At 45.2% G+C, this 21,096-nt stretch overlaps 1 protein-coding gene across 1 annotated transcript; it reads left to right on the forward strand.

Moving 5' to 3' along the window:
• Positions 1-5,730: 5,730 nt before the first annotated feature.
• On the forward strand, positions 5,731-19,799 carry LOC115406049 (collagen alpha-2(VI) chain-like). Its single transcript, XM_030115928.1, has 32 exons — positions 5,731-5,914; positions 8,950-9,041; positions 9,167-9,267; positions 9,358-9,501; positions 11,230-11,595; positions 11,676-11,696; positions 11,803-11,868; positions 11,954-12,052; positions 12,171-12,197; positions 12,364-12,390; positions 12,501-12,545; positions 12,664-12,717; positions 12,799-12,861; positions 12,938-13,000; positions 13,099-13,152; positions 13,237-13,272; positions 13,413-13,475; positions 13,612-13,674; positions 13,792-13,854; positions 13,934-13,996; positions 14,102-14,152; positions 14,240-14,338; positions 14,430-14,492; positions 14,616-14,651; positions 14,764-14,809; positions 14,903-15,055; positions 15,130-15,224; positions 15,653-15,834; positions 15,931-16,109; positions 16,200-16,238; positions 18,443-18,774; positions 18,877-19,799. Exons 2-32 carry the CDS (start codon positions 8,966-8,968, stop codon positions 19,144-19,146), a joined length of 3,039 nt encoding a protein of 1,012 aa, XP_029971788.1. The 5' UTR covers positions 5,731-5,914; positions 8,950-8,965; the 3' UTR covers positions 19,147-19,799.
• Positions 19,800-21,096: the final 1,297 nt, after the last annotated feature.

Raw genomic sequence — 21,096 nt, forward strand, 5'->3', positions numbered from 1 at the left:
AATGTCATTAAAAAAAAATCTACAAATACTGCATCATGCCTGTTTTTATAAACTCACTCTGACAGCATGGTTGAGGACAATCTTAGGTTACTGACAGTGAGGTCGCTGTCGTTCGTGGTGGCATCATCAGTTTCTCCGCTTGAATTTCAGGGTTGTGTCGATGAGCTATTCTTAAGAAAGTTGTTTTTAAAAAGTCGTTGTTTTCTCTAAAATCTTTACAGTTGGGCTTAGTGGGCCGAACTGGAGCCTCTTCTGGCCCAATTTTGACCCACAGGCCTTATGTTTGACATCACTGCTCGAGCTATTTTTCATCATCCTGTGACTTGGTGTGAGTAATCAAAATGAATAAAATAGAATCTTCATAAAATGTGAATTTTCTGTAAAGTTCATCCTATTTTTTTCTTTAAGACTGAAGATCTGGGTTTTAAAGATGTTGGAGCATTTTTCAGAAAATTTAACACATTGAAATGTTCAAATTTGCAGCATTCAGAGGAGCAGTCCAAAATCTGACAGATTGCATGTGTTGGCTTGCATAAATGCCCTTTAGCAAGACTCTCACACTGACCAGTCGAGCTGCAGCGGAGTGTGACCTCTGACCTTCAGGGATAAACTATAAATAAAATCTGTAAATACATCAGAGCTCAGTCAGAACAATAGTAATTTCACCTCACAGTGCACATATGACTGAACAGAGCATGAGTTTTAAATTACTGACACATTGCTTACACTCATATTCACCAGAACTTCTGCAGAACTAATAGCTTTCTTCAATTCCCCCTAAATTCGGAGGAACTGTTTTATTTTGCATGTGCACATTACATGCACTGTGCTGTCGTGTGCATGCGCATGTGCACGTACATGCACGGTGTGTGCCTGAGCTGTTAGACAACAGAGCCAGATGCACTTTAGATGCAGGACCAGCATGTCATCTTGCGATAGTGAGGGAAACTGTACGACCTGCAAAAAAGTAACACCTGCACAACGACAACATGCAAACTCCACACAGTGAGGCCTCAAAACCCGGGATTATCTTCCTTTAAAACAAGAGAAATAAAATACACAGTTAAGTGTTTTTTCCCTGCATTTTTTTTTCTTTCTTGATGACATGTTCTCTTTGATAAAGACTTAAAATATACACAGTTTAAAAAAACAATGAGGAATCTGAAGACACTAAAATCCTCCTGCTTTGAGCTGGTTTGTCAAAAAAAAAAAAAAAGCATTAGCATTTCTGCAAATCACACTGTAGAGCTGTTGTGTCAAACATACAGCTCAATATCACCTTGAGTCGGCTGGTTCAGTGAAATAATACCATAACAACATTTAAAATTTAACTTTAGCTTTTATTTGTTGTGATGCAAAATATTCCTGATGAAAATATCTATAATTTCACAAAACCAAACAATTACAACTAAACATTAGGGAAACCGGGGACAATTGTAACACTTTTTGCTTGAGCAGTGTAACACGGTTGTTGTTTGTGCTGGAGATCTCAGATTCTGACATGTAGTACCCATATTTGTCTTCTATAAAGTACATTCAGTTGTACTTTTAAGACACCATGACAATTTATGTAAATTATTGTCAAATACAAAGTGGTATGTTGTTACAACCTACCCCGGTACTGGGGTAGGTTGTAACAGTACTTGGGGATCGTTGTAACACTAAAATTGTTATGCTTAACAAAGACCCACACTAATATTTATATGCAAGAGCTATAATGAATTTTAAAGAAGGAACAATATAAATCCAAGAATGCAAAAATAATGATAAAAATAACAAAAAAGTGCAAGTTAAATACAATGCAAACATATACAATTAAACAAATAAATTTAGAAATCACAAAATAAATAAAATACATCTATGGAACAATCAACAAACCGCTCTTGAACCTATTAACCATGTAAACTGCCATTTTGTTTAATCAGACAGGCAATTGTGGCAAATCTACCTGTCCTTTCATGGGGTGCAGGCTTCATGGGCCCAAAATCTACATTGCTGATATCTGATCCTCGCTTCCTTTGGCCATGAATTACCAAAGTGCTCTAAACACACAATGCAGATGTTTTTATCATCTGAAGAGTCAATCATCTGAGATTAAAAGGCCATATTTGTGTACTTTGAAATCTAGACTGCTGTTGTTTGCTGTCGCAGCAAAGTGCAAGTGTTAACCAGATTCAGGATGTTGTAGATGCTCATGGTTTGAGCAGGATTCATCCTCATCCATGTGTCGCTGGCTGTGTTGATACATTTCTTAAACAGACCATACACGCTACGATCTAGGGGTTGCAATTTGCGACTACAGTGTGGTGGAAATGTGACGAGGATAATGTCATTTTCTTCTTAAAAATTGTTACAACCATCCCCAACCCAGGCAGCCATTAAAAAGCTAACCATTTTTAGCATTTAGCTTCAAAGCTGGCACTGCTGTAACACATCAAATTAAACTAGAGAAACTCATAATTACACTTATGTAAGTGAAAGAACTGTATCTGCAACACAAAGGACACTATGAAAAAAATATTTAGGGAGAAAATTTTTACTTTCTTGCCTGAAAAATAGTTTTTCTTGTCTAGAACAGAGAGCTTTTACAAAAGGGACATGCAACTTCACCTGTGAGCTCACTTTGGAAGTTGGCATGGGATATATCAAGGACAGCACCACAGCTCCTTCCTGATTGGTCAAACTGAGAGTGTTACAACTGTCCCTGTGTTACAACTGTCCCCAGTCTCCCCTACCACAATCTCAACATGGAGCCAATTTTAATTCTATCTTCTGATGCAAAGAATGCTGAAATGTCATAAAAACAAATCTACAAATACTGCATCATGCCTGTTTTTATAAACTCACTCTGACAGCATGGTTGAGGACAATCTTAGGTTACTGACAGTGAGGTCGCTGTCGTTCGTGGTGGCATCATCAGTTTCTCCGCTTGCAGCATTCAGTGGAGCAGTCCAAAATCTGACAGATTGCATGTGTTGACTTGCATAAATGCCCTTTAGCAAGACTCTCACACTGACCAGTCGAGCTGCAGTGGAGTGTGACCTCTGACCTTCAGGGATAAACTATAAATAAAATCTGTAAATACATCAGAGCTCAATCAGAACAATAGTAATTTCACCTCACAGTGCACATATGACTGAACAGAGCATGAGTTTTAAATTACTGACACATTGCTTACACTCATATTCACCAGAACTTCTGCAGAACTAATAGCTTTCTTCAATTCCCCCTAAATTCTGAGGAACTGTTTTATTGTGCATGTGCACATTACATGCACTGTGTTGTCTTGTGCATGTGCACGTACATGCACGGTGTGTGCCTGGGCTGTTAGACACATCTCTTCCTGTGTTGGAGTCAGTCTTGAGGGTCTGGAGCCAACGCTGAACTTATCAGATCATTGCGCAGAGCTCTTCCATGCACTTTGTTTGTGTGTGCACGTGCTCATGGGTGTGCCCGTTTGTACTGATGCACATTTTTGTGCATGATTCATTGCATGCATGCATCGCTGGTTTATGTCTATGTGGTGTTTCTGTGGACCGTGCATGGAGGAGCGCTCCTCCGAAATCTGCCTTGGCTCCTCTGCAGTTTGCTTGCAATTTCCTTCTTCTCCATTTTCTGAAGATGTGGCTCTCGCACTTTTCCACTCACCTTATTTTCAGAGCGAAGCACAAATATTTTTTTTAAGTTAAGTTTTCCACACAGATTTAATTGTTGTTTTGCCTGATGTGTTTGCAGTGGAGAGAGAGAGAGAGAGAGAGAGAGAGAGAGAGAGAGAGAGAGAGAGAGAGAGAGAGAGAGAGAGAGATGCACTGAGGGAGCAACTCCCAGCAGCCATTTCTACTGAAAGCACACATGTGGAAAAAATATGGGAGAAGATTCCAAAAGGAAGCCAACACAACGTGTGTGCGTGTGTGCATGTGTGTGTGTGTGTGTGTGTGTGTGTGTGTGTGTGTGTGTGTGTGTGTGTGTGTGTGTGTCATTTCTTCTCATTTTTTCTTTCTTCTACCTATTCAGACTTCAGCGTGGGTCTGGAAAACATCCTGACAGACCGTCGTTCCCCCATTCAAACAGACAGTCAAAGAGATCAGGACGGAGCTGTAAATAATGTCGAGAACTGTCATTTTGTGTATCTGCTCCGCACGGAACGGCTGTTTCACTATATGTGAGGTTTCTGCGCTCGGCGTTGCTTCGCTGATTTCTGTTCTCCTTTCTGCAACTTTGCACATAAAGCGAGGAGGTTTGTTCTTGATAAATTCTCTGTGAAACAGTGTGAGGGGGAAAAATGTTGCAGCAGTGTTTCCAGAGCGGAGGAGCTGTTTATAGTGTTGGCAGTGGCTCTGCAGAAATCCCCCAGTCTCAAACACCAAGTCCATGTGAAAGAAATGGAGAAAAAAAAGAAAGAAATCAAATTAAAAACCACGCCGTGTGTGTGTGTGTGTGTGTGTGTGTGTGTGTGTGTGTGTAACAGTGGGAGAAAAAGTGAATCAGAGAATGAGAAAGAAGCAGAAAACGAACACTGAGTTTACTCTTATTTGGAAGGAAGGCCATTCCTGTTCTATGAGTCATGGTTTTAAGAGAGACCAGAACACCCCTCCACCTCCGCATCTCCCCATCACACACATACACACACACACACTGCTCCACTCTTCTCTTCTCTTTTTAAGGAAAAACCATTCACTGGCCAAGACAGAGAGGAGAACTTCGCAGCTATAACTCTGGTCAGCAGCTGGCCTTTTCCTCCTCCTCCTCCTCATCTTCCTCCCCATCCTCCTCATCCTCTCTTCTTTCTCAGCACATTTATTAATTTAGTGTTGCACATGGCAAAAAAAGAAAAAAAAAAGAACTGTTGTCTCATCTCTGACTGTAACGCAATTAACCATTTTCTAAGGTGTTGAGATGTTCTGTTTCCAACCTGATGATGATCAGCAGCCAGTTGATCCCACTCACCTCTGTTCCTGACAGGCTCCTCGAGCCCTGCTGGATCAAACATCTGTGGGACTCGTCTCACGTTGTGCAATCGACAGTGATGGAGTGAAATAAAACGCGTTTCACAATGAGAGTGCAGATGTGCAGATGTGTAGGATGCAGACATGATGATTCCAGCACACGAAGGGAGACCCCCCGCTGTGCGACGCAACACTTTAAAGTCACACAAAACAGGCGGACGGGTGACTGCAGCACCTACGCACGTGCAAAGACGCAGGGCAGGACCAGGACAGGCTGCGAGTGTTTACACCGGGTATAAACTCCTCTCACTCGACCTACTAATTGCAAACAGACCCCCAGACGAAAGTCAGAGGGCATTTGTGTGTGTGTGCGCGCGCGCGCGTTTTTACGAGCAGAGGAGGTTCAGTCTGCTCTTTATCCTGCTTTATTTCATTCTGACCCACCACATGTCTGAGATTAAGTGTGAATACTCCTAAATGTTTTTATCTCGGGTACACGAGAGGTCAGCGCGTCCCCGGGGTGGTGCCGCCATGTGATCGGCTCAGGGCTGCGTCCTAGCACCCCCCCCACTCTCCCCCATCCCCAGGACCGTCTGCGTCCAGCTTCCTCATGGCATCTCCTCGGAGCGGCATGGCAGTACAGCTGCTTGGCGGTGCGCGCACGCGCGCTCACGCGAGCTCCAGCGGAGCCAGGGCGCCTCCAAGCGGAGGGCAGCGCGCACTGAGGTGCGTCGCGCGCTCGGAGGAGGAGGAGGAGGGACCAGAGCTCGTCGCTGGGGCTGGACCGGGCAGGAGGGCGAACGGACGGATCTTCTGCGGAACCAAGCGCGCATCCAGGGCTTTATTTCCCTCTGTCTCCTCTTGCAACCCCCCCTTTTTTTTCTTTCCTGGTTTTCCCTCCCGTGGATATGAGGGAATAAGCAGCAGAGGAATCGGCAGACGAAGATTTCAAGTTGCAAAGAGTTCGGGTAGGCTGCGCTTTTACGCACAATTAGCCAAACTCCTCTTTGTCCGGTTCCTTCCCTCCTGACTCGTGCATATGACTGTCTCTGTGTCTCTTCATTTACGGTCTCTCTTTTCTGGAAACTCGCACCGATTCACTGGAATCTTTTGGCCTGACTTCTCAACTAATTTAGAAAGTCTCGGATCTAAAACCTCAGAGGACAGAGAGTGTTTTCCTCGCTCCGTTTTTTTCAGTGTTTCTACATGTTATTCACCTGAGCTCTGATGAAAAGCTTGGAGGATCTAATCTCCTCTCTGAACGGCGGATAGAGGAACATCTGCAGGAGCGACTCCTCCGCAGACAGACTGCTCTGTCCGCTAGAGGGCGCCATAGATAAACCTGTGTGTGACAATGTGCCAGGAGGCCCTAAAGTCGATTAAATCAGCTCTAAATTTTATTATTGTGATATCTTCAGCGCTGGTGAAAACAATCGTCAAGTTTAATCTGTTCCTACTTTATTTTAATTTCTCTTTCTTCGCTTTCTATTGGAAGAGTGTTATATAACGGTGGGTATTGGAATTCATGGATTACATGCACCAAGTGGATGACTTGTTTTTTTTTACCTCTTGTTTCAGTGTCCCTTGTGATGGCCATCAGTTGGCTGTAAATGACATTTTCCATTGCAGATTGCTGTTTAAAGTCTTTTTTATTTGTGCTGTCCTCCAGAGGCTTTTCTCTAAGAGTAAAAATAGGTGATATTCTGAGGACTTCAGTGCCTCTGAAGGCCCTGTCCCACAGCGCAGAGCAATGAGAGCTTTTTAGATATGCTGTAATGTGTGAAACATAGCTGGATCCTGGACACATTTCTGTCATTAAAATGTCCATGTCGCATCAGGCAAGTCTGCAAAGATCTAAAAATGTCACAGCTTTTCAACTGTGCCCAACAAAGTGCCTCAGGAATACACAACACCTTGCCTTCTTTTTCTTTTAGTTCAAAAGGATAACCAAGAACAAAGAGGTACAGATAACAAAATACCACTGCTGAATTAAACAAACCCAAACAAAACCTTTTGTTTTGTTCATCACTAAATGTTCTGGTAAATATCGTCATCTTTTGCCATCATGCTTGAACCCTGCAGTGCTGATGTGGTTTTTCTAAACTGAGGCTCCAGTTTACTGATTTTCTTTGTTGTTGTCTTCTTTATTCATATTTCATTTGAGTTCAAGTTTATTGCAGTAAAAAATTGTATGGGAAATAGGAACATTAGTTCAGTTCAGTCTATTATTTATAGTACTAACTACCACAGCCATGTCAAGACACTTAAAGCTCGTGTCCGGAGTTTACGTTCGTTTCCAATGTATGTATCATTTTTCAACAGAGCTTAAATGTGTCAGTCTGGTTCGATACTACAATATAATGTTAGCATAAAGCAATATAAAAATTTATTTATGAGCCCCGCCTTCGTCTCATAGACCCCCATGTTATCCGAAAAAGCGCCGGTCAGCTTCAGCCAATAGAGTTCGAGCTTCCGCATTCTGGTGTTGTCAATCAAAGTATGCACGCAGCCAGAGAACACGCGCACTCGCCCAGGCAGAGGTGAGTTAGCTACGCAGCAGCCGCCCCGCTTACCTCGGATATATCCACTGTCTGCTGAACATCCACCGTAAACAGCTAAACATGGAGGATGCTGTAGGACTCGGAGGCACTCATTTTCACCCGACGGATAATAGCGTGCACAATTAAAGGGGCGTGGTTTGGTGGTTCATGAAAGCAGAGGGAGGGGGAACCTCCAGACATTGGATTAAAAAAACCTCTCTCATTCAAAACTCCGGACACGAGCTTTAAGGTTCCAATAAAGTTAGAAAAGAATCTCACAGTCCTACATGAGCAAGAAGAGGAGGGTAGGTGGAGAAAAAAAAGACCTTTCAACAGTAAGAAAACTTCAGATTTGAAATTGGTGAGTTTAGTCAAAAAAATAATCAAATTTTCAAATTAATTGCTCCAATAAAATACTTTTAATACTGATTTTAAAGAATGGGCCATTCAACGTGCTTCAATCACCTACTGATAACTTTCTGACACTGCTGTACCACAGAGTACCGCTAGGGACGCTAGTGTGGCTGCACCCTGGAGCATCCAGTAAAACCAGGTTTGATGTGGAGGAACATCAACTTCTGAGAATGGTTTTATAGATTCGTGTGAAAGTTTTCCTGTATGCTATAAGTTGTCTAAATGTCTTATGAATTTATAAACAGAATGTCATCAGAAAACAATCATTCCAATGTTTCATGACTTGGACAGGTTTGGTTGATCTTATTAGATGCATTCGTCTTTTTGAATCACTAAATCGAATTGGGAAACAAATCACCATCGATAAACTAACACTGTGTGACAGGAGTATTGATCCACACAAGATGTTTCTCACAAACTGCAACACAGAGGCCAAGTGGGGCCCTGCACAAAGTTTGAAAAAGCATTTTATCTCCCATACATGAAACTTGACTGTAATGTGGTTCTGACTTTGAATAGAAGGTGAAGCTTGAACAGCATAGCTCAGAGGTCAATGACCTTTCTACAATCAGCATCATTTTAAACTGATCATTATAGTTATAATAATTGTACTGATCATTATTTTTAGAACATGTCCACATCACAGTTCACTTCCTTACAAAACAAGAATAATCCAAAATAAAAATAAAAAACCTACATAAATGAATAAATAGATGTTGATGCTGTTGACCAAAAATGGCAGAAGTAGAGAAATACAACTAAGAACCCAAAACTTCAGAGAAAACTTCAGCTCGACTGAGTGATCCTGGCTTTGCTCTAATTTTCTGAAATCATCTCGGACACTCCTGTGTGGGATTATTTTACCAGGCCTTTTATTTATTAATTTCTTTCACATTTTGATCTCAGACCTTTGTTTATCTGTCTGAATTTTTGCATTTATGTGCATGTACATAATGCATTACAATATCAGTCTTATACTTCATGTCAGTTATCGGGACAGTTGAACAGTATGGTGGCTGAGCGGTTTGCCTCTTGTTTCCCGGTGTCAGACAGGAGAAGAGGAAGATGCTGGGGCTGGAGGTTGTTGTCCTCTGTCTTCTCCTTGGAGCTTTGACTCATGGGCAGAAACCAGAATGCAACAGTAAGTGTCAGCCAATCCCCAGTCAAAGCAGACACAGCGCCATGACATTTGACATGAGACATTAAACAAAATGTTGAATATTGTTCCATTAATTTGAATATGATTTGTCTCTTTCTTTCCTCCAGAGCAAAATGAGTGTCCCATAGACTTATACTTCACCATAGACACATCTGAGACCATCGCCCTGCAGGAGCCGCCCCCCGGCGCTCTCGTGAACAGCATCAAGGTGCCTCATTTCTCCATCTCCCATCTGAACTCTCATGAAGCCGCACTGGATTTATTAACCGTGCCTCCACTGTGCTTTGTGTTGTTGTAGGAATTCACAGAGCAGTTCGTACAGCGGTTGAATGATGAGGAAATCAGAGGCCTCGTGCGGATCCGCTGGAATATTGGTGGACTGCACTTCTCCCAGACGCAAGAAGTTTTCAGCCGCATGGCATCCAAGAGCGAGTTCATTACCGTGAGTAACCCAGCTCCACTCAAACCCGCATTTATGAATGCTCAGCGTGAGTCTACTGCATCTGCAAGCTCTAACGGCCCGAACGCACTGGACGCGGAAGCGCCGCGCGCGGTAGCGCCGCGCACTGCGCTTCTGATCGCCTCCCATGTTAACCTATCTAACCGGCCGCACCGAACGCGCAGTGGAGCGCCGCGCGCGCCGCGGCTCGCGCTCTGCAGCGCGCCCGCTCCGCTTCGTTCTATTTTTCACGCGAGCCGCGAGCGCCGGGAGCGCCACGTGTCAAGCTGGATCAAGCAGATCGGACCAGACAGGAAGTCGGAAACAGAAAAGGCAAGAGAATCCGGTCAATTTTCAAAATATAACAAATTAAATAACGATTAGTTACAGACGGTGTTGCTCGTCCGTCTATAATTTGTCACTTGGGTCTAATCACAAGACAGATGGACACACAAACAGACATACGCATGTACGCACCCAAACACACACACACACACACACACACATACACACACACACACACACACACACACACACACACACACACACACACACACACACACACACACACACACACAGCGACAGACATTCACGTGATGCAGAAAAAAAGAGGACAGGAGGAGAAAAAGTCTCTCCACAGGTCACCAAAACACACACATCCATACTGGCAGAGCGAGACAGAGGGAACAGGGAACAAACGTGAAAACCGAGAGCTGACGGAGCGAGCCGAGTGCAGCCGATGTGTGACCAGCGCGGAGAGCGCAGGCGCCTCCAGTGCGAACAGCCAAGCGCCGGCGCGGAGACGCGCGCGGCGCGCGCGGCGCCTCCGCTACGCTTCCGCGTCCAGTGCGTTCCCGGCGTAACGGCCCGAACGCACTGGACGCGGAAGCGCCGCGCGCGGTAGCGCCGCGCACTGCGCTTCTGATCGCCTCCCATGTTAACCTATCTGACCGGCCGCACCGAACGCGCAGTGGAGCGCCGCGCGCGCCGCGGCTCGCGCTCTGCAGCGCGCCCGCTCCGCTTCGTTCTATTTTTCACGCGAGCCGCGAGCGCAGGGAGCGCCATGTGTCAAGCTGGATCAAGCAGATCGGACCAGACAGGAAGTCAGAAACAGAAAAGGCAAGAGAATCCGGTCAATTTTCAAAATATAACAAATTAAATGACGATTAGTTACGGGCGGTGTTGCTCATCCGTCTATAATTTGTCACTTGGGTCTAATCACAAGACAGATGGACACACAAACAGACATACGCATGTACGCACCCAAACACACACACACACACACACACACACACACACACACACACACACACACACACACACACACACACACAGCGACAGACATTCACGTGATGCAGAAAAAAGAGGACAGGAGGAGAAAAAGTCTCTCCACAGGTCACCAAAACACACATCCATACTGGCAGAGCGAGACAGTGGGAACAGGGAACAAACGTGAAAACCGAGAGCTGACGGAGCGAGCCGAGTGCAGCCGATGTGTGACCAGCGCGGAGAGCGCAGGCGCCTCCAGTGCGAACAGCCAAGCGCCGGCGCGGAGACGCGCGCGGCGCGCGCGGCGCCTCCGCTACGCTTCCGCGTCCAGTGCGTTCCCGGCGTAATTGAATGCTCCTTTTTCATTTTTTCACATCCTCATCCTGTAAATCTTCCTCATTATGGATTAACACAAGTTTCTCCATCACCTTTGACTCCATGTCAATATATTCCCGCCTCTAGGGACTCAGGGGAATCAATTACCTGGGGAAAGGCACCTACATCGACTGCGCCCTGAAGGCCATGACAGAGGAGATGCTGCGCTCGCCCTCTTACCCCTCGGCCCTGCGATTCGCCGTGGTCATCACCGACGGCCACGTCACCGGAAACCCCTGCGGGGGCATCAAGGTGGCGGCGGAGGAGGCCCGCGATAAGGGCATCCGGATGTTCGTCGTGGCCGCCTCGGAGAACATCGAGGAGACGGGGCTGAGGGAGATCGCCAACTCCCCGGTGACGGTCTACAGGAGGGAGTTCAAAGCCGTGGATCTGCGCCAGGGCAGAGTGCCTGTGATCGACACAGTCACCATCGATCGAATCATCAAAACAATAGTATTACAAACCTGATCACACACACATTCCATACTCTGCTGTTTGTTCTCTTACTGACTGTTTTGTTTCTATCTTTGCAGAAACATATGGCTTTTGTAGAGGTAAGACAGATGTAGTTGTAGGACTGTAGAAAACATAAGAAAAAACTTATATTTGGCAGTTCGCTGCTTCTCTCCCTCCTCATTTACCTTTTTCTTTTTCACGCAGTGTTACAAAGTGTCCTGTCTGGAGACACAAGGAGCGGACGGTCCGAAAGGCCACAGAGGACAGAAAGTGAGTTTTACTCACGAATATACACTCGTAGCATTTCTGCAGTGATTACTTTCCCCCTCACAGATGATCTCTTCCTTCGCTACAGGGAGCAAAAGGAGACAGCGGTGACCCGGGGCCCAAAGGAGAGAGAGGTCGGCCGGGAGACCCTGGTATTGAGGGTCCCATCGGTCAGCCCGGTATCAAAGTGAGAAGACGTGCTTTCACACTTTCACACAGACGTCCTCCACTGTCATTAAAGACAGTGATAGCATTGTTTCTGTCAGTGTCGTGACGGATGCTTTTCCTCTGTTTGCTCTCTGTAGGGAGAACCTGGTCTAAAAGGAGAGAAGGTGAGAAAGTGTTTCTCCTTTTTTATTAATTTTGATATCTCTGTTCAAAGATATAAGTGCATCGTGTGGTAACGTTTGCTTTCATAGTGAATAACAGTGACGTTTGATCATTTGTGTTCATGTCTTCATAAACTTACCTTTTCTTTGTGCTTTTTTCTCCTCGTAGGGAGAGTTTGGAACTCAGGGGAAAAAGGTAGGCAGCTGGCTTCAAGTTTCAATGTCCCACTTCATTTCATTATTTTAGGTGATTGTTTTAAGCCTTTTTTTTAACTCCATTCGTCATTGTCCTTTTTGTACCTTTAGGGTGTGGCTGGCGTCCACGGACGCAACGGAACAGATGGCCAGAAGGTAAAAACCTCTTGTGACGCACTTCAGGAACTCAAACAGCAGCAATATTCAACCCTGAAACTATTTGATCAGGTTCAAAGTGATTTTGGCTTTAATGCAAGTTTTCTTGGGGTTTCAGGGGAAAATTGGACGCATTGGAGCTCCGGGCTGCAAAGGAGATCCTGGCGACAGAGTGAGTACATTTGAAAGCGAGTGGGAATCCACATCGTCTGTTGCTGTGGCCTGTTTACAACGCGTTCTTGGTGTTTTGCAGGGTCCTGATGGTCACCCTGGTGATGTTGGCGAACGTGGTCCTCCTGGAACCGAGGGAGAGAAGGTATCCAGGCTTCGGCCTCGTCTTTATTCACATCCTCTTTTCGACCCATGGTCAATCTCCAGTTGACTGTCCGTAGGGAGACCCTGGACGCCCCGGAAGGCCCGGTCCACTCGGCTCAGCTGGAGACCCAGGACCAAAGGTACACGAAACTCAGAAACGTGGATAACGGCAGTGAAAGGCCAGAACGGGCAGATTGGTTTAGAGGTGAAAAACTTCCGTCTTATATTTCTTTTTCAGGGAGAGAGAGGAAGTCCTGGATCACCTGGACTTCCTGGACAGAAGGGAAACCCAGTGAGTCTTCCCACCACAGCAAAATCCTTTGAAGGACACAACCTGCTTGCATCAAGTGCTTCATCTTTGTGTTTTGTTTCATAGGGGACTCCCGGACTTCCCGGAGCCAGAGGCGAGCCGGTAAGAATATTTACGCGATGTGTAGCCACATGTTCTCCAGAACTGTCTAACCGCTGCAGTGTTTCTCGAGATAGATTGATACACAGATACTCTATTCATCCCCAATGGGAAATTCACATTTTATTCTATTCTACTTGTAGGGAAGAAGGGGAGAGTACGGCCCAAAAGGAGCTTCCGGACGAGACGGTGGTGCGGGAGAAAAGGTATGAATTCGTGCACACAATGGCGAAAGTTTGAAACATTTCCTCATCTTAAAGAGGCTCCATCAATAATCTAACCAGGTGTGTTTCGTGACTGCACCCCGAGGGGTGTTAAAGATGCATTTCTGCTTTGCTTCAGGGTGAAAGTGGGCCAGAGGGGTTGAGAGGAGTTCCAGGTGATCCCGGAAACAAAGGGTCGAAGGTATTTGAAGCTACTTCATCACATTTCTTGTCCTTCCGTCAATCAACTCCCTGTTCTGCCCTCCTGAACTTTACTCAGTTCTTCTTTTGCTTTACCTTTTGTCAACTTTCTCCACAGGGAGACAATGGCTTGCCAGGACCGAGAGGAGCACCAGGGACACCGGGAGAACCTGGAAAAAATGTAGGCTAAGATTTGGAACTTGTGCCGATGAGAGCCATCAGGAGACGTTCAGCTTGATTTAGCGCTGTTTGTATTGCAGGGTACCAGAGGGGATCCTGGTGATGCTGGACCAAGGGGTGAGCCTGGACCACCCGGACCAAAGGTTTGTAAATGTATCTACGTTTCTATGGCAACGTAATCCTTAGAACACCATCAGGACTTTAGCTGAACGTCTTCATCTTGTCTGCATGCTTCCTCTTTTTTTTAGGGAGACCTTGGAAGACCTGGCTTTAGCTACCCTGGCGCACGAGGACCCTCGGTAACACACACGTGAACTCGCGGAGCCGGTGTTTTCTCACCAGAGCTGCTCACTCAGCTGATGTAAATGTTCTGTGCTGATACGCAGGGCGATAGAGGGGAGAAGGGCAACCGCGGACCTCGTGGCAGCAGAGGCGACTGTGGCCAGAAGGGTGAACCCGGAGTTAAGGGAACTCCAGGAGAGGCTGTAAGTAACTTTTCAGATGTTAATTATCCTTTTAGTTTAAGGAGAAGATGTGCGTGTGGTTACATGTTTGCAACTATTTTGCTTTGAACAGGGCGAGCCAGGACCTGCCGGTGAACCTGGACTTAGGGGACCAAGAGGCGAGCCTGGACGTGAAGTAAGTAATGACAAACTACAGACTTTTACCACCTTGACAAAGCAAAACGTCGCTGTTTGGTAGCCTAAAACTTGACAAATTGAGGAGGCTGGATATGATTTAATATCTTCTCTTGTTCTACAGGGAGATCCCGGTCCTGAGGGAGATCCTGGTCTCACTGTGAGTACATTTTCTTTCTGCCCAGATTTTAACTTACAATGAAATCAACAAAAAATGAACAGAGAGGAAATGATGGATATGAAGGTGTTTCAATTTTTGTTTTCTCCTTCAGGAATGCGACGTGATGAACTACATCAGAGAGACATGCGGCTGCTGCGGTCAGTCTCCTCGCTGTTTCAAACCCATTCATGATCTAAAAACACCCCGATCGACCGTCAGGTGTTCACAGTCTGTGCTTTTCTTCCTTCTAGACTGCGAGAAACGCTGTGGCGCCCAGGACATTGTGTTTGTTATTGACAGCTCAGAGTCAGTGGGTCTCACCAACTTCACCCTGGAGAAGAACTTTGTCATCAACACCATCAACAGACTGGGATCCTTCGCCAAAGACCCTCAGTCAGAGACGGGTAGATGACTCTGTCAACAGTTAATATGTCTGCTGGCTGAAGCTGGTATCAAACTCAGTCACCTGTGTTTCCAGGCACGAGGGTCGGAGTGGTTCAGTACAGTCACAATGGGACCTTCCAGGCCATCCGGCTCAACGACTCCAAGATCGACTCATTGTCTGCATTCAAGGTCTCACTCACACAGACCGACACAAACACAGATGGACACATCAAGTTCTGGTTTCCCCAGACGCTCCTTAATAATGTGCTGATCAGTCTGTCTGCACATGTGACGCAGACTGAAGTAATCACAGTGACATCCGTGTACGAGTCCCTCTGTAAATATACATGAAAACTAAGGCATAGAGGGGACAGATCACAAGTTTTCAACTGTGTGCATTATGAAGAAACAATAAGTTGAATCAACAAAAACAGTTTTTTATTTAAAGAAAAAAAAGTTATTCATATTGTCTTATCAACAAAAACTCAGATATTTCAAAGGACCTGGTGCTAAACTTAGTCTTTTATGAACATTTTTATCCATTGTATTAAGTTCATGGGACTTTTCACACATTCAAAGCGCTAACACTCACCTGATGTCTTCTAAAAACTGTCCAGGAAGCTGTGAAGCGTTTAGAATGGATCGCTGGAGGAACGTTCACTCCATCTGCTCTGAAATATGCCTACGACAACCTGATCCGGGACAGCCGCAGGCAGAAGGCTCACGTCACTGTGGTCGTCATCACCGACGGACGCTTCGACCCCCGAGACAACGACAAGCTGCTCACCTACCTCTGCAGGTTGGACTTGTTAGATGGAGATTTCATGGAGTCTATCAGCTCCAGACAGAAGTATTGATCTCAGTCCTTGTGTTTGTGCGTGGCGCGTGCAAACAGCGACCCCAGAGTCGACGTGAGCGCCATCGGCATCGGAGACATGTTTGCGCAAGTCGAGGAGAACGAGAGCCTGAAGAGCATCGCCTGCCAGAAGCAGGGCCGAGTGATGGGCATGAGGCGCTTCGCAGACCTCGTGGCTGAAGAGTTCATTGACAAAATCGAGACGGTGCTCTGCCCAGGTAAACACACACACATGCAGCATGTGCTGCAGGTTTTTGTTTATGGCCTTTTTTTTCACTGACAATACTTTTTTCTATTTTTACCTCTAGAACCGACGATCGTGTGCCCTGATCTTCCATGTAAATCAGGTAAGATTTTAGATCAAGATTTATGTGGCTTCCTTTTTGTTCACCTGCGTTTAAATGTAAATCTTTTATTTTAACCATGTCAGCCTCATTTTTATGGGTCAGTATCCTGTGAACCGGTGTAGACCAGATGGTGGCAACAGACACCTTTTGAACACCTTGTGTGTTTCCCCGAGGGTCTAAGAGTGGTCCGTACAATCAAGATCTTAAACTCTGTTTTTAGGATTTCCTTTAAAAAAATTTTTTTGTTTGGATTCATGACGTGTATTTTTTGAGGTTTTTTAAATAACCACCCTGATCGCTTCATAGTACATTCTCTCTCTACTGGTCTCTCTACTCATTCATGTTCTCTCTGAATCATGGACTTTGAAGTTCATTCATTCACTTCAAAATAATTCAACACAGACATCCCGCCTATCTGAATTACTCATAACTCACAAACTTTGTCCCCCTGCGCAACTGAATTTGATCTCCAACAAACGAGCGTGTCATTGTTGAGGGAAACTGCTTCCTCATTTTATCCTGTCATCCTGGAACAGTCTAGTCAAATGGGTGACTAAATATTAATCAATGGAAGGAATCATATGTAACACGCTCAATTATAATCTGACTAGTACGTTCATGATAAAAATGTATTCTGTAGAAATGTGACATGATTAGTGTAATTGGCTACTTGGTAACACGATGCAACCAACACGGATCATAATCGGCTGTGTTGATGCTCGTGCCTGTGGGACCCCGCCCACAATGTTGTTCCGCCCACTCGTTGCAGGAGGGGGCGCCGCTGTGGGGCAAGTCCCACACCCCTGGAAGCCACTGTCCGAGGAAAGCAGCCCCCCTCTGGTCCCCACCTCTTTGACGGGTGTGGCCAACCTGCTGAATGGCCTGAGCGAGCAGCAGTACGGGGTTGGCGTTGCAACCATGGCGTACACAGCCCAGAGAGCCAAGCTCGCCCAGGGAGAGGACAGGCACCAGTGGACCCAACTGTTCATCGACTCCTTCAAATATGTCTATGGAGACATTATGGGAGACCCCGAGAAAGCCATAGGACTCTGCTAACGCCAATATTCTAACAATGCTACCTCGCTATTGACTAATAACCGTACTGCTGGACATAGATTATATTCTGGAAATTGTGGGCATTTTTAACCTTGCAGGTGCAATACACACCACAGCTGATGCAAAAGAACTGCATGACATGAAGCAGTTTTTCTCATAAGCTTTAAAAGTGTAGTTAATTTGTAGATTAGCTATATAATCACAAGTGCCCCTCAGATGGTAGATAGAAGCATTATATTCATCACACTTCTCTGACTTCAGTGGTGAAATAGTTTCCATACAAATGGACTGCAGCTTTCATTTGTGTGTCAGAGGCAAATTCGTCTGTGGATCCATTCATGCTCGTCTTGTACGGCGGCCCTTTCATAAAGCCTCATTTCCACTGTGAATCATAAGCTTGCTGAATCACTCTGATTACTTTTTTTTTTTTTTTTTTTGCTGTTTTGCACATCTCCATGGTTATGGCCTTTATTTTTTTCCTTGTGAATGACTCATGTTAGTAGAAGGCTATTCCATGTGGAAAATATCTGGTTTTACACATACATATCACAGCACACTGTATATGAGTCAGTAGCTAATGTTTTTAGGGTATTTAATTCATTTGGCACTGACAATGAAGAGACTGTTGTATGTTATGTTCTTGACTGGTGCATGTTTTTTTTTGTTTTTTTTTTGCATGTGGCTCTGCTTGGAAAGTAGCACATAGTGGAAATTGCCCACAGAGCAAATGTTAGTCTAGTGTGTCAGCTCAGTGACTGCAAGTCGCTGTGGTGAACTCTTGTTTTTCATAAAATGAAATGTATTCATTATGTTATACTGTCTCAAGAGAATAAAACTGGAGAACAAAAAAGAAAAAAAAACACCAAAAAAAGAAACAAAGCAGTGCTTTATTAATACCGCCAACACTGGTGTGAGAAGTTTTAGAAGACATCAAACAGCTGGACTGTGGCTGGCATGCATAGAGTCGCTGCATGCTATTGGACATTTATTTGCCTTTGGATTTTACACATCTGTTTTCCAGCTGTTGCCCACTGAACAATACGTTATGTTCCTATGTGTGTGTGTGTGTGTGTGTGTGTGTGTGTGTGTGTGTGTGTGTGTGTGTGTGTGTGTGTGTGTGTGTGTGTGTGTGTGTGTGTCTGTTCCAGAGCCTGCCGTGGCGAGCTGCGTTGAGCGGCCGGTGGACGTGGTCTTCCTGCTGGACGGCTCTGAGAGGATGGGCCTGGAGAACCACCGGAGAGCCAAGGAGTTCATCGAGAACGTCGCCCGCCGCCTCCTGCTGGCCAGCGGCCCCAACGACGACCGCAACGCCCGCCTGGCTCTGCTCCAGTACGGCAGCCCCACGGAGCAGAAAGTGGAGTTCCCGCTCTCCCACGAGATCAACGTGATCTCTGATTCGCTGGCAGCTGTCAACTACATGGATTCCTCTTCCGCTCTGGGCAGCGCCATCATCTACGCCGTCAACAATCTGGTTTTCCAGGTAACAACTGCGCACCTGTGTTTTTGTCAGCACGGCGTAGATCCACCAGTCACCAGCTTGACAACGGACCTTCTTCTAAACATTGCTTGTTGCGTGTTGCAGGGTAATGGCCGAGGGGCGCGTCGCAGCGCCGAGGTGTCGTTCGTCTTCATCACCGACGGCATCACCGCCAGCGAGCAGCTGGACGAGGGCGTGGACGCCATGAAGAGGGCCGGCGGCGTCCCCACCGTGATCGCGATGGGGAGCGACACCGACGACGAGGTGCTGCGCAAGATCACGCTAGGAGACACGTCGGCCATTTTCAAAGGAGACAGCTACATGATGCTGAACAAACCCGCGTTCTTCGAGCGCTTCATCCGCTGGATATGCTAACGGGGGACTGTGTAGCTCTACAGCAGCGATAAGAATCAGGTCAGAAGGCTCCGGCTCCTTCTGCGCACATCTAAACACACACGTCGAGAGCGCCTTCGTGGTCATTATCAATACTGGATGTAAGGCACTGAGAAGGCTACATATCCTGTGGGTGACGATTCAACATGAAAGCCAAAACACAAACACACTCATGCACACAGACACACACCACACAATTTAGAACATTTCCAACCAAAGACACTCATACATATCCCAAAGGAGAAGTATATGATTATTGAATGTGTACCAAACAAATTGTAGGCTTTATTTTTTTGTATTCTCTCTCTCTCTCTCTCTCTCTCTCTCTCTCTCTCTCTCTCTCTCTCTCTCTCTCTCTCTCTCTCTCTCTCTCTCTCTCTCTCTCCACACTAGTCAGTATTTACATTAAAGGTGCTAAATTCAAAAAAAGGACAAAGCCATTTGTCGGGTTCTTAAAGCTTTCTACATTATGTTTTGCTGTAATTGCTGTAGTTTCTTCAGGGCATAAAATTATGTATATAAGACATACACATACACCAAAAAAAAATCCCCCAAATTAACTTCGGCTTCACACAAATCGTAAACACACAAAGGCACAGACATATGCTCAAGCGAACCACACCTGCATTGACAGACAAACATGAAAGCATGAAGTCCAGATCAAGCCGAATGTTGTGGCCAGAACCTCCTTTTTTTTCGTGAGTTCAGTGCTGCAGCGGCCATAATGAAGAAGATGTTGTTGAAAGGCTACATTACAGGAGTATTGCACAGCTGACTCACTTCACAACCAATAAAGTCCAGCTTCCCACCAACTGGGTTTTGACTGTTTATTTCACACTAAAACATCCACAAAGAACATTACACACACTGAAATGCAGTCAGTAAACTGTTATACTCAGTTTAGGCCTTTATTTTAGGCATCTTGTAGCAAGTAAGGGGAAAATGAAGTGTTTTGGGGATTTCTTTTCCAGAAGGCAGCGTTGTACTGTCGTGAAGCAAACAGCACATGAATGGAAGAGTCTTCAGATCATCCATCAAGTTTTACACACAGTATACCCTTCTGCTCCAGAAATCATAACTGTTTGCAAAACAAATCAAGAAAATGTTGTCAAATAAGTTTACACCAGGAATATCTGCACCTGCCCCTTTTTTACCACACAGAAAGGTCAGAGGTCAGTGTTGTCCAGACACATAAGCACTGATCTATAGTATGCATGTTCCCCATATGCCTGCATGAGTTTCCTCCTGGCACTTTGGAATCCACAATCCACAGTTAGATTAACGGTGGACCCTAAATTTTCCGCAGGTGTGAATGTGACTGTGTGGTTTTCTGTCTTTCTTCATTGACTCTGATCGACGGGTGACCGGGTCCAGGGTTCATCCTGCCTTTGTTCATTATTTGTTGGGATTGGATGCAAGACCCCACGATTCTGCACTGGAGCAGCAGGAGATGGACAAATCAAGAGAAAATATTTGGAAATATTCATCATAAGAGACAGGTTAACTATAACAGTAGTCCAGTGGTTCTCAGACTTCTCACTGTGGACCACCTGAGAAAATACTGAGCTCTCCAAGTTTAACTGACCTGAACATCCAGCAGGGGGCGTACCCTATTAGTTATGGACAGTTTACAATTCATTCGCAGTTTTCTTTAAATACTTTGATAGTTTTAGATATTTCCAAACACATTTTATTTAATAATAAATATATGCACCACCACAAGAAGTACCACAGTTTGAGAATGTCATAGATGATGAATCACAGAAAATAGCCCACTTTATTTTTTTAGTTCCTTAAATTGTAAAACAAAACTGGAAGGTCGCCTGTTTTCATTGTTGGTAACGATGCTACGTTGATGTATTTTTCTGTCCATTCCAAATAAAGATAAAATTTAATAATTAAAAAAAAGTTAATTTGTAAAAATGAAAGCAA

Source organism: Salarias fasciatus, chromosome 18 (genome assembly GCF_902148845.1).
Source record: "Salarias fasciatus chromosome 18, fSalaFa1.1, whole genome shotgun sequence".
In the NCBI taxonomy this organism is placed as follows: domain Eukaryota; kingdom Metazoa; phylum Chordata; class Actinopteri; order Blenniiformes; family Blenniidae; genus Salarias; species Salarias fasciatus.